A 13,173-nucleotide genomic window follows, 5' to 3' on the forward strand; every position below is an offset into this window, starting at 1 on the left:
ATAGATGTTGACACAAATGATTTTGCATGGTGGGATAATTTATTTATTTAGTTTTATTTATTTATTTTGTCCAATACACAATGAGGGTTTTAGTGGGTATATATCAATATACACATAGTAAAATACAAGATGAAGGTTATAGAGGAGATACTCATAGTAAATATATATCTAAGAAATAATAGAAAAGAAGATATAGGAATAGAATATATCAATGAAAGAATAGAAGAAGAGATATAGGAATAGAGGAAAGGTATAGGAGATATAGGAGAGCAATAGGACAGGGGACGGAAGGCACTCTAGTGCACTTGTACTCGCCCCTTAATGACGTCTTAGGAATCTGGATAGGTCAACCATAGATAATCTAAGGGTAAAGTGTTGGTAAAGTCTTTCATCTTTCATCACAACTTGTTGTAATGGTCATAGGGAATATAAGTTTCGTTCATCAGCCTTGGACTCAGTTACTTTTGAAGTCTTTTCATATCTACGAGATGAACAATAGCAATAGCAATAGGGCTTAGGCTTATATACAGCTTTACAGTGCTTTACAGCCCTCTCTAAGCAGTTTACAGAGTCGGACTGTTGCCCCCAACAATCTGGTTCCCAATTTTACACATTTTGGAAGGATAGAAGGCTGAGTTGACCTGGAGCCTGTTGAGATTCGATCTGTCAAACTGGTGGCAGCCGGCGATCAGCAGAAGTAGCCTGCAGTACTGCACTCTAACCACTATGCCACCACGGATCTGGTTGATACTGGTAGTTCTTGACTTACAACTATTCATTTGGAGACCATTGAAAGTTACAACAGCACTGATTTATGACCATTTTTCAGGCTGACAACCTTTGCAGCATCCTCATGGTCATACGATCAGAATTTGGGGGCTGGGCAACTGACCCGTATTGTGTTGTCTCAGGGTCACCAACTTTTGTGACCTTCTGACCAACAAAGTCATTGGGGAAGCCGGGTTCACTGTACAGCCATGCTACTAAATTAATAATTGTAATAATTCAATTCATAACTGTTGCAAGAAAGGTCGTAAAATGGGTCGAAACTCACTTAACGGCTGTCTCACTTAGGAACAAGACCTTTTGGGTTCAAGTGTAGTCGTATATCATAAATTACCTCTAACTCTTCAAGCTTTTGTGATTGAATATCATCTATCTATCTATCTGTCTATCTATCTATCTATCTATCTATCTATCTATCTATCTATCTATCATCTATCTGTTGTGGTTAGCTCTGCCCCAAGGAATGTGGAGGTGGATGTGGGGGAAACATCCACATGCCACAGGCCTTTTTGCTCCCGATAGAATCCCGATGAAGTCTCCTCTGTCGAAGGAAGCGTGAGTGACAGGGAAGAGGGGAGTTTGGCAGACAGCCCAGGAGGAGATCAATCATCCTTTTCATCCCTGGATTCTGAATAAGAACTTATGACGGACCCACGCATGCGTAGAGTGATGCATAGGAGAGAACAGCTGAAGGATTATTACAGGAGATAAGTGAGGCCACCTGTGGTTGGGTGGGGCTGCTGTAATTAGTGCTACAGATAAAAAGAGCAGCGTGCTGGTTTAGCCTCGTGGAAGTTTATCTGATTCATAGTTTCGTCAAGATCGTGGTTTTCTGTTTCCCTGTTCAAGACTGTGTGTGGAATTTCTGGACTTTGGAATTGGACTCAATTTCCCAGTTACTGGGTGAGAAATTGGATTGCATTTAACCTGTGCCTTGTGTGTACCAGAAAATCCCTTTGACATTTAAAAAGGGAGTTGTTTCTGCTTTTCTGTTGATAAAGACTTTTGGTTTTCCTTCTATCATGTGGTGTGTGTCTGTTTGGACTAATTACCCTGTAATTACAGGCGGTTGGGACATGCGGGCAGAACGCTATCTATCTATCTATCTATCTATCTATCTATCTATCTATCTATCTATCTATCTATCTATCATCTATCTATCTATCTATCTATCTATCTATCTATCTATCTATCTATCTATCTATCTATCTATCTATCTAGTCTGTCTTGTCCTGTCCTGTCCTGTCCTGTCTGTCTGTCTGTCTGTCTGTCTGTCTGTCTGTCTGTCTGTCTGTCTGTCTGTCTGTCTGTCTGTCTGTCTATCTATCTATCTATCTATCTATCTATCTATCTATCTATCTATCTATCTATCTATCTATCTGGATTTTCATGCTGCCCAATTCCCAAGGGATTGTTACTTAGCTGTTGATTAGAATATCTAAACTTTTTGTGGCTAAGAGTTAACTTGTAGGAAGAAGAGAAGGAAGAGTAAGAGATGTGTTCAACGTTTTATTTAAAATAAATATTGTGTGTATCCTTAATCAGAATGCACTTCTGAATTGCAGTTGTTGTAGGAGATGACCACGCGATGCTTGAGAGAGGGGTCAAACGCACCATAAGTCTTGAGTAGCTGCATGCCTGCAAGAGATCTAAACCCAGCCTGCCCTAAATACCTCTCTTATCCCCCACTCATTTTTCTTTAACAACCAGTTGGTCAGATTCTTGTAGAGAGCTTATAATAAATCTTTATGCTCATTTGAACTTCCTGATATTTTTTTTCCCTGGCGCTTGACAGTTATTTCATATTTTGGAGCTAAACTCGAGATAAAGAGAGAGTGACACCAATTTTGCCAGCCAGCTTCAAATAACGTGCTCGTTAATCCTTCTCTGCCCACAAAGGAATCTACAAAGACACCGACTTCTCCTCATTTTCCCTACAGGAATTGCAATCATTTGGCTTCCTTCTGGCATCCTGTTTTCTCACTTACGCGAGAAAGTGACTTCCTTTTATGGGAAGAGTGAAAAAACGAAACAGAGGGAGAGACTCACTCCCCAGGAGCTGAGTCGGGACCCCAAGCCGCTAACTTCTTACCTAGATTATAAAAATAAGCGTTCACCAAGTCATGTTAGGAGAAAGGGATTGCTGTCTGTCTGCAATTCTCTACAGCTATTCATCGGGAGAAATAGCTCCCAGGAGAACAACATGTTTTTGATTACTGTTTTTACTCCTGAGTCCAATTACTAGTTTCTAAGTTTTCATGTGGGAATTAGCAGGCTAGGTTAGCAACCCGGTGAGTTTTTGAAAGTGGATACGGGGGCAGGAAGAAATAATATCCGGTTCCTGCTATTTCTTTCCCCAACAATGGGAAGGAATCCCCCCTGCTTAAAAGTTCCCCATTGTGCCACTGAGACCATTGTGGTGTAAATAGTGGTGGTGGGGGGGGGGTTCTTTGATGGATGGTTGGAAGGCCATAACCCAGGCTTGACTTTATGTGCGATCAGGCATAGAAAGGCATGTTGGCAGATGGACGTGGCCACCGATTAAAATTAAAACAGGACACAGGGCTGCTTTGATATTGTCAACAGTTCTTGGTAAATACCAAGGAAGTCCTCAACTTGCAATTACACTTGAGCCCAAAATTTCTGTTGCTAAGTGAGACAGTTATTAACTGAGTTTTGCCCCGTTTTATGACATTTCTTGTCTAGCCTGTTTGACAATTTGTAACCAGTTACAGCATGCCTCTTTATACGAGGATAGAATAACGGGGTTAATATTAATATTGATAACAGAATTGGAAGGGACCTTGGAGGTCTTCTAGTCCAACCCCCTGCTTAGGCAGGAAACCCTACACTGCTTCAGACAGATGGTTATCCAACATCTTCTTAAAAACTTCCAGTGTTGGAACATTCACAACTTCTGGAGGCAAGCTCTTCCACTGATTAATTGTTCTGTCGGGAAATTTTTACTTAGTTCTAAGTTCTCTCCTTGTTTAGTTTCCACCCATTGCTTCTTATTCTACCCTCAGGTGCTTTGGAGAATAGCTTGACTCCCTCTTCTTTGTGGGAACCTCTGAGATATTAGATATATTGCTATCATATTTCCCCTGGTCCTTCTTTTTCATCAAACTAGAATGCATAGTTCCTGCAACTGTTCTTCATAAGTTTTAACCTCCAGTCCCCTCATCAAGTTTGTTGGTTAATCCTTATCTTTAGTGATGGGCGAACTCAACGGTGTTTGGTTTCGGCAAGTTCGGACAAACTTTACGCAAAATTCATCCGAACCCGAACTTGAACCCGAACGGGGAATCTCTCCCACGGAGAGATTCCGGGGGCGGAGCTTTGACGTCACCGGCAGGTTGCTAAGGACGCCAAGGAATCCAGGAAGTGATCACCTTGGCATCCTTAGCAACCTGCCGGTGATGTCAAAGCTCCGAACGCCGAACGTGACCCCGAACTTTGCCCATAGTTTGAATAAATTTCGTGTTCGTGTTCGGCATACCGAACACCGCAAAACTCGTTACGGACCCGAATGGTGCGGGTTCAGTTCTCCCATCACTACTTATCTTCTCTAGATCTGTAAAACATAACCCAACAATTCAAATTACTTATGTAATTTACTTTTGGAAGAAAAGAAGAAACCGCAATACTTTCAAACAATGTACAGGGTGATACCATCAGAGTGGTAAATTCAGGGGAGGAGTCAAAAGGGGAATTAGCCTGGAATCTTTGCAGACCCACAAAAGGGGAGAGATCGGACAACCTTCCCATCCGAATGCCATTGAATTTTACCTAATCCCAAACCGCCAGTCTGAAAAGATTCCTGTGAAATAGACAGAAGGATTAAAGTAGCTAATTTAATATTTCATATGTGAATCTGATTGTTCATACCTGACAGGTGCAGTCCCATCACTTTAATTGATTTATCATACTCACACACACTACATTCTTCCTTTCATCCTTTGTTATCTATTTCCTATTTCTTCTGTCATCTTTCTGTTCTAAATTTAGATTGTAAGTTCTTTGGGGCAGGGAACTGTCACTTTTCCTTATCCAAGGCCCCTCGTACACTAATTGCATCACTAGTTAGGGTGCCACTTATAATCATTGTGCAAGAGAACACTATTCTCCTAAGCAAGCTTCTGTTTGCTTGGTCCTCCGTTTGTTTGTTCCTCCCTCCATCCTTCCTAACCTCCTCCTCCTCCTCTTCTTCTTTCTCTTCTTCCTCTTCTTCCTCTTCTTCTTCTTCTTCTTCTTCTTCTTCTTCCTCTCCTCCTCCTCTTCCTCTCCTTCTCCTCCTCCTCCTCTTCTTTGTCTCCTCTTCCTCCTCCTTTGTCGTCTTTATCTTCTTCTTCTTCTTCTTCTTCTTCTTCTTCTCCTTCTTCTTCTTCTTCTTCCTCTTCTCCTCCTCTTCCTCTTCCTCTTCTCCTCCTCCTCCTCCTCCTCCTCTTCTTTGTCTCCTCTTCCTCCTCCTTTGTCGTCTTTATCTTCTTCTTCTTCTTCTTCTTCTTCTTCTTCTTCTTCTTCTTCTTCTCCTTCTCCTTCTCCTTCTCCTTCTCCTTCTTCTCCACCTCCTTCTCCTCCTCTTCTTTGTCTCCTCTTCCTCCTCCTTTGTCATCTTTATCTTCTTCTTCTTCTTCTTCTTCTTCTTCTTCTTCTTCTTCTTCTTCTTCTTCTCCTTCTTCTTCTCCTTCTTCTTCTCCTTCTCCTTCTTCTCCACCTCCTTCTCCTCCTCCTTCTTCCTCTTCTTCTTTGTCTCCTCTTCCTCCTCCTTTGTCGTCTTTATCTTCTTCTTCTTCTTCTTCTTCTTCTTCTTCTTCTTCTTCTTCTTCTTCTTCTTCTTCTTCTTCCTCTCCTCCTCCTTCTCCTTCACCCCTTCCTCCTCCCTCTCCTCCTCCTCCTTCTCTTCTTCTTTATAAATCCTCACTTTCTTTTTATGCTGAATTGGCAGCACCACACCTGTGTTCCCATTCAACACGGACCTTATTAAAATGTATTTTAAGAGAAGCTATTTTGCAGAGCCCTCTTTCTCCCCCCCCCCCGACTCCTTTTTATCTAGGAACATTTTGGGAGTAGGTAGATCAGTTTTTACTGAAAATATACATTTGGATTCAGCTTCATCCACACATGATTTTTTTTCAGCTTGGAATAAAAAAAAGGAAACTTACAGTTTCTATTGAAAAGAAAGTGTATTTGAAGAAGGGGAATATTTGTAGCTCACAGTTGAAATGAAGAGTCTTTGATGGTGTCTGAGCTTTGTTGCTTTCTTGTAGATGTTTCACTACCCAACTAGGTAACTTCATCAGTGCTGGAAGCACAAACCCCAGTCTCTTCTAGCACTTATGATGATGTTGCCTAGTTTGGGTAATGAAACACCTGCAAGAAAACAACCAGGTTCAGAGGGCACCAAGGATCTCTCATCAGTAAGATTACATGTTTCTTTTCAAAGGTCTTTTTTTTAAAGAGAATTGAATACTTAGACCAGATTGGGGTTAATTGTAGGGGTGACAGACAGTGTATTATGAACATGTTCTATTGTTTTCCTTGTATCAACTTGTATTTTTGTATCACTTTTATGTATTTTTAATATGGTCAATTGATAATAAACCCTTCCTTCCTCCCTCCCTCCCTTCTTTCTTCCCTCCCTTCCTTCTTTCTTCCCTCCCTTCCTTCCTGTCTTCCCTCCCACCCACCCTCCTTCCTTCCTTCTTCCTTCCTTCTTCTTCCCTCCCTCCCTTCTTCCTCCGTCCCTCCCTTCTTCTTTCCTTCCTCTCCCTTTCTCCCTCCCTCTCTTCCTGTCCTCCCTCTCTTTCCTTCCTGTCCTCCCTCCCTCCTTCCTTCTTTCCATCCTTTCTTTCCATCCCTCTTTCTTCCTTCCGCCTACCTTCTTTCCTTCCTTCCTTCTTTCCCTCCCCCCTCCTTCCCTCCCTCCCTCCTTCCTTCTTTCCATCCTTCTTTCCTTCCTTTCCTCTCCCTCCCTTCTGCCTTCCTTCTTTCCTTCCTTCTTTCCCTCCCTTCCCTCCTTCCTTCCCTCCCTCCCTTCTTCTTCCCTCCCTCCCTCTTCCTTTCCTTCCCCCTCCCTCCCTTCCTTCCTGTCCTCCCTCCCTCCCTCTTTCTTTCCTGTCCTCCCTCCCTCCTTCCTTTTTCCATCCTTCTTTTCTTCCTTCCCTCTCCCTCCCTTCCGCCTTCCTTCTTCCCTTCCCTCCCCCCTTCCCCCCTCCCTTCCTTCTCTGATTGGAGTAGACTGCTTAGAACTTGAATGATAGATTATAAAAAATGTCTCCACTGATAGTTAGTTTGGGAAATTAAAAAAAAAATAATAATCTGAAAAAGGCAGTATTAAAGTTACTCCTGTATTCTTGTTAAGAAAACTACGTACAGTACTTGGTTTTGTCCATTTAATTACTAGGTGTCAAGTTTCACTTGAGTAATCTATCTGCCAAACCTTCCAGATATTGCTGAACCAATTACAGCCATAATGGCCAAATCTGAAGGATTCTTAGGGCAGAAGGTCAGCAGCAATTTAATAAAATAAAATAAATATACATTTGAATTCATCAGAGAGAGCAGGGGTCTTAATGATATAACTAGAGATATTTTTCTCCTGAAAGAAATGGTTTCATTTGAGAAAAGCTTGTATATATAAAAATCCATTGAAGAATATTCAATCACTGATTAGATAATATTTTCAATATTTGATTACTGACTTTATTTCAAGAATTATTCTCTTCCCAAGTGTTTTCCTGTAAATTTCAACCAAAGTTATATCTGTATAACTTTGTGTATCTGTACATATGTCTGTAGCAAATACAACCATTGCATTTTATTTGTGGAAAGATGCATAAAAGCTGTGAAACAGGAAAAATATTGCAATGCCACAACAGTGAAAGTGTGAAGAGCTCATTTTTAAATATGTTTTAAAATTCAAAACTCCTTCAAAGTTATTTCCTTAACTCATGCCTCCACATTATTCAGTATGTTTATTATGTGCACTATTTTAACCAACTGTGTATTCATGGCGTGGTCCGAACTGCCTCCGTGGAATAAATACGTGGAGTAAGTATCTTTTCAAAACTTTATTTTCTCTTTGAATTTGCATTATATTAGAATCCTGCTCCATATAATTTAAGTTGGGAAGTGGGCAGGTGAGGACCATCCAGATTCCTGTGAACACTTTATTTATGTTCTCTAGGGTGGATGAATAGTTGGGATGCTAAATCTTAAATTCAAAATTTATTGAAAACTGAAATGGAATTAGTATCTATTAAATGTATATGATTAAATTGTGTTTTGTCAATGTGAATCTTGCGTGTATCGACAGAACACAATTGATTCAGATAAATTATATAAGCTTTTAGAGAGGTGGGTTTTTCCCAGAGAAGGTCTGTTATCTAAAGGCTAACAACACACTGCCGCACGAATCCCAGCAACCAGTTAGGTCCCACAGAGTTGGCCTTCTCCAGGTCCCGTCGACTAAACAATGTCATTTGGCGGGACCCAGGAGAAGAGTCTTCTCTGTGGCGGCCCCGACCCTCTAGAACCAACTCCCCCCAGAGATCAGAATTGCCTCCGCCCTCCTTGCCTTTCGTAAGCTTCTTAAAACCCACCTCTGTTGTCAGGCATGGGGGAATTGAGATATTCCCCCCCCTCCCCCCCGGCTTATAAAATGTATGCATGGTATGTCTGTATGTATGATTGGTTCCTTAAATTGGGGTTTTTAAAATTACTATTAGATTTGTTTATATTGTCTTTTTACTGTTGTTAGCCACCCTGAGTCTGCGGAGAGGGGCGGCATACAAATCTAATAAATGAATGAATGAATGAATGAATGAATGAATGAATGAATAAATAAATAAATAGACACTTACCTTTAACTGAAATTGGAAAGTGCATACTACAGATAATGTGCTACAGATAGTCCTCAACTTACAACCACTCATTTTGTGATTCTTCAGAGTTACACAGCACTGAAAATGTGACTTATGTCCAATTTTCACACATATGACCATTGCAGCATGTATCTATGACGATTGCAGTGAACCAGGGTCATGTGATCGCCATTTGTAACCTTCCCAGCCAACTTCCAACGAACAAAGTCAATGGGAGAAGCCAGAGTCCTCTAATAACCACATGATTCCCTTAACAACGTCAATGGTTCATTTACCATATTGGCAAAACTACTTTGCTTAGCCGTGGAAATTTTGGTTGCTTATCTATCTATCTATCTATCTATCTATCTATCTATCTATCTATCTATCTATCTATCTATCTATCTATCTTTCTTTCTATCTATCTATCTATCTATCTATCTATCCATCTATCTATCCATCTTTTTTCTGTCTGTCTGTCTGTCTGTCTGTCTGTCTGTCTGATCTATCTATCTATCTATCTATCTATCTATCTATCTATCTATCCATCCATCTATCTATCTATCTATTCATCTATCTATCCATCTTTTTTTCTGTCTGTCTGTCTGTCTGTCTGTCTGTCTGTCTGTCTGTCTGTCTGTCTCTCTCTCTCTCTCTCTCTCTCTCTCTCTATCTATCTTTCTATCTATCTATCTATCTATCTATCTATCTATCTATCTATCTATCTATCTATCTATCTATCCATCTATCCATCTATCTATCCATCTTTTTTCTGTCTGTCTGTCTGTCTGTCTGGTCTATCTATCTATCTATCTATCTATCTATCTATCTATCTATCTATCTATCTATCTATCCATCCATCTATCTATCCATCTATCTATCCATCTTTTTTTCTGTCTGTCTGTCTGTCTGTCTGTCTGTCTGTCTGTCTGTCTCTCTCTCTCTCTCTATCTATCTATCTATCTATCTATCTATCTATCTATCTATCTATCTATCTATCTATTAGATTTCTATGCCCCCCTTCTCGAAGGGACTCAGGACTCAGGGTGGCGTACAGCATAATGAATATATACAAAGAAATATAATAATTATTAAAAATCATTAAAACCTCCATAGGCAGTCATTCCCATTCATTCAATTCAATCATTCACAACATCGGCCAGAGACCATCTCGTCTCTCACGGCCCCCATTCCCGCCCGTAGAAGTCGGTCTTCAGAGTTTTACAAAAGACCAGGAGGGAGGGGGTGGTGCGTATTTCCAGAGGGAGTTCATTCCAGAGGGCCGGGGTCACCACAGAGAAGGCTCTTCCCCTAGGCCCTGCCAGATGACATTGTCTGGCCAATGGGACCTGGAGAAGGCTGACTCTGTGGGACCTAACCGATCGCTGGTTAGGTCAGAGTGGTAAAGTCCGGGGAGGACTCAAAAGGGGAATTCTTGCAAGTAGAGGACTACTTGTAGTTGCTGCTGGGGTTAGAGACACCTCACTGCCAGACATTAGAAATACCTTCTTTTTTTTTTTGCAGAATTGGATAAGGCTCAGCTCTGACTATCTATGCATCCATAGGTGATGCTGGAGTGACAGAACTAAACAATCTGGATTTGTAATATATATAAATACTTCTGAAACTTACCTTTTGTGTGAAGATTCGGGGCGCCAACCCTGCACTTCTGCAAGTTCTTACTGAAATGGATACCAGATGCAAAGGCTTAATCTAAGTGCAGTGCATTAAACAATTAGTGTGGCTCATTGCACCAACCAGAACACACTTTTTATTTTTGACTGATGGATGATAAACACAGCCATCTGCTCCTCACTATGGGCGCCAGAAGGAAAAAGGACAAAATGCCCTTCTCCCAGGCAGGATCTTAGAGGCAGCCCCAACTCCCAGGCGCGGTGAAAATCCTCCAAAACAGGGCATGTTTCTCTTCCCTTTTGGAACAGTAGCCGGGTTTACACTTGCATGCGATTGAAGTCTGTTTTTAAAAGCTGCCTCTTACTGTGTTTCCCCCGGGCTGAACAGCCATTCATTTAGCGACTGTTCACACTTACAACGGCAGTGAAAAATTTCACTTAAGGCAGCTTTTCACACTGTGTAATATCCCTGTGGTCAGGGGATCAAAATTTAGATGTTTAGCATATCTCCGGGACCGCCTTCTGCCGCACGAATCCCAGCGACCAATTAGGTCCCACAGAGTTGGCCTTCTCCGGGGTCCCGTCAACTAAACAATGTCATTTGGCGGGACCCAGGGGAAGAGCCTTCTCTGTGGCGGCCCAGGCCCTCTGGAACCAACTCCCCCCAGAGATTAGAATAGCCCCCACCTTTCTTGCCTTTCTTAAGCTTCTTAAAACCCACCTCTGTTGTCAGGCATGGGGGAACTGAGATATTCTTTCCCCCTAGGCTTCTACAATTTATGTATGGTATGTTTGTATGTATGATTGGTTTTAAAATAAGGGTTTTTAGCTGTTTTAGTATTGGATTGTCGCATGTTGTTTTTACCACTGTTGTTAGCCGCCCCGAGTCTACGGAGAGGGGCGGCATACAAATCCCAAAAATAAATGAATGAACGAACGAAGGAACGAACGAACGAACGAACAAACAAACAAACAAACAAACAAACAAACAAACAATAAATATGTTTGTGACAGTTGCATCACCCAGGACTTATGTGATGGGGATGGCTTTCTGATGGGGAAGTCAGGTTCACTTAACAACTGTGTTACTGACTTAACAACTGCACAGATTCTTGTGGAAGGAAAAGTCACATAATGAGGCAAAACTCACTTAACAACTGTTTTGGGCCTAATTGTGGTCATAAGTTGAGGACTTCCTGTGCATACCCAGGCACATATTATTTATTTATATTCCCATGTCCCTCGGAGGTGTTGCTGGATTGCAACTCTCAGAATTCTACATCCTGATTTATTATGCCAAATTCTGGGACTTGAAGTCAAGGTGTAACTGGAGGAAATATTTTGGAGAAAGCTGGTTTAGAAGATAGAGTGAAAGGAGTAGTGGACTCTTCCAGTTATGTAAATTCAAGATAGAAGGGGCATTTCTTGTGTGTGTGTGTGCGTGTGTGCGCGCGTGTGTGTACACATATGTATATGTGTGTGTGTGTGTGTGTGTGTGTGTGTGTGTGTATGTATGTAACATATTTTTGCTGATAATGAAAATGAAGGGAGACTAGTGTAGATCTATTTCAAGCTATTTAGCACTCATCAGCTAGCCAAACCCTTACTGGGATTTGAACCTGGGCAACCTGGCTATAAGACAGTAGCTTTAACCTCTAAGCCACAGGTTGTCCTCCTGTATCAAATACGGTATATGTATAATGAATTGTCCCAAAAATGCAACTTTCAGGTATAGTTATAGATTAAGACATGATAGGCATCAGATTCTCCAGAATGTTAATTTTTTTTTATTATTATACTAAGCTTTTGTCAGCCCCTGCTGACATCATCAGAGTGTAAAATCCCCAATTACAAGAGGGAGGAAAGGGTGTGCGCCTATTATGCGTGCAATGACAAAATGGATTGACATTACATAAAAGCAAGCATCTCTTCAATGGGCATTTTACATGCTGACAATGTCAGCAGGGACTGTCGAAAGCTTAGTATAATAAAAAATAAATAAACCTTCCGGAGATTGTGATGTCTATTGTTTACATATAATGAAAGTGAAAGTGAAAGTGAAAGTGAAAACGAAAATGAAAATGATGATGTTGGCGAAGACTCTTGAGAACCCCTTGGATTGCAGGGAGATCCAATCAGTCAGTCCTAAAGGAAATCAACCCTGACTGTCCTTTGGAAGGAAAGATCTTGAAACTGAAACTCAAATAGTTTGGCCACTGAATGAGAAGAAAGGACTCATTGGAGAAGATCCGCAGGTTGGGAAAGAAAGGAGAAGGAGATGGCGGAGGATGAGTTGGTGGTCAGATAGTGTCATCAGTGCAATGGACATGAATTTGGGTGGACTCCAGGATACAGTGGAGGAGAGGAAGGGCTGACATGCTATGGATTCATGCAGTCACAAAGAATCAGATAAAATTTAGCAGCTGAACAACAACAACAACAACAACTTGAAAGTGATGGTTAAAAGAATGCACAGTGGAGACAATCAAATACTAAGTTAATTATTGTTGTGTTCGTTTAAAGAAATACAGAAAATCGCTGATTGGCTAAGACGCGGCTAAGTTTAGCTTGCCGCCAAAAACAAACGGTTGTTAATAAAAAAGCCCGCGCTTAAGAAAGGGTATAAATAGGGCAACGGATTAGCCGTTGCCCTTGTTGGGAGTTGCTATTGAGAAGAACGCTTGATTGTTATCCCTCTGAATAAATAATGCTTGAAAACGAACAGAAGTCTCCGGTGCAGTGATTTAACAGTGGCGACGAGGAGGCCGAACTCCCGCTAAGCAACCGTGAGCTTGGTCATGGCTCCACCACCTCCCTTCTTCAATCAGGACACAGAATCCTGGACATCGTACATGTCCAAATTTCGAATTTTCTTACAAGCGAGTAAC

At 41.3% G+C, this 13,173-nt stretch overlaps 1 protein-coding gene across 1 annotated transcript in view; it reads left to right on the top strand.

Annotated features, from left to right (window-relative positions):
• Positions 1–7,754: 7,754 nt before the first annotated feature.
• Positions 7,755–13,173, top strand: part of LOC139155356 (sodium channel protein type 5 subunit alpha-like) — a 377,085-nt gene continuing 371,666 nt past the window's right edge. Inside the window, exon 1 of the mRNA XM_070730487.1 lies at positions 7,755–7,839. Coding sequence (XP_070586588.1) covers positions 7,760–7,839 — 80 coding nt within the window. The 5' untranslated portion in view covers positions 7,755–7,759. The remainder of the gene's footprint in view (positions 7,840–13,173) is intronic.

Source organism: Erythrolamprus reginae, unplaced genomic scaffold (assembly GCF_031021105.1).
Source record: "Erythrolamprus reginae isolate rEryReg1 unplaced genomic scaffold, rEryReg1.hap1 H_15, whole genome shotgun sequence".
NCBI lineage: Eukaryota > Metazoa > Chordata > Lepidosauria > Squamata > Dipsadidae > Erythrolamprus > Erythrolamprus reginae.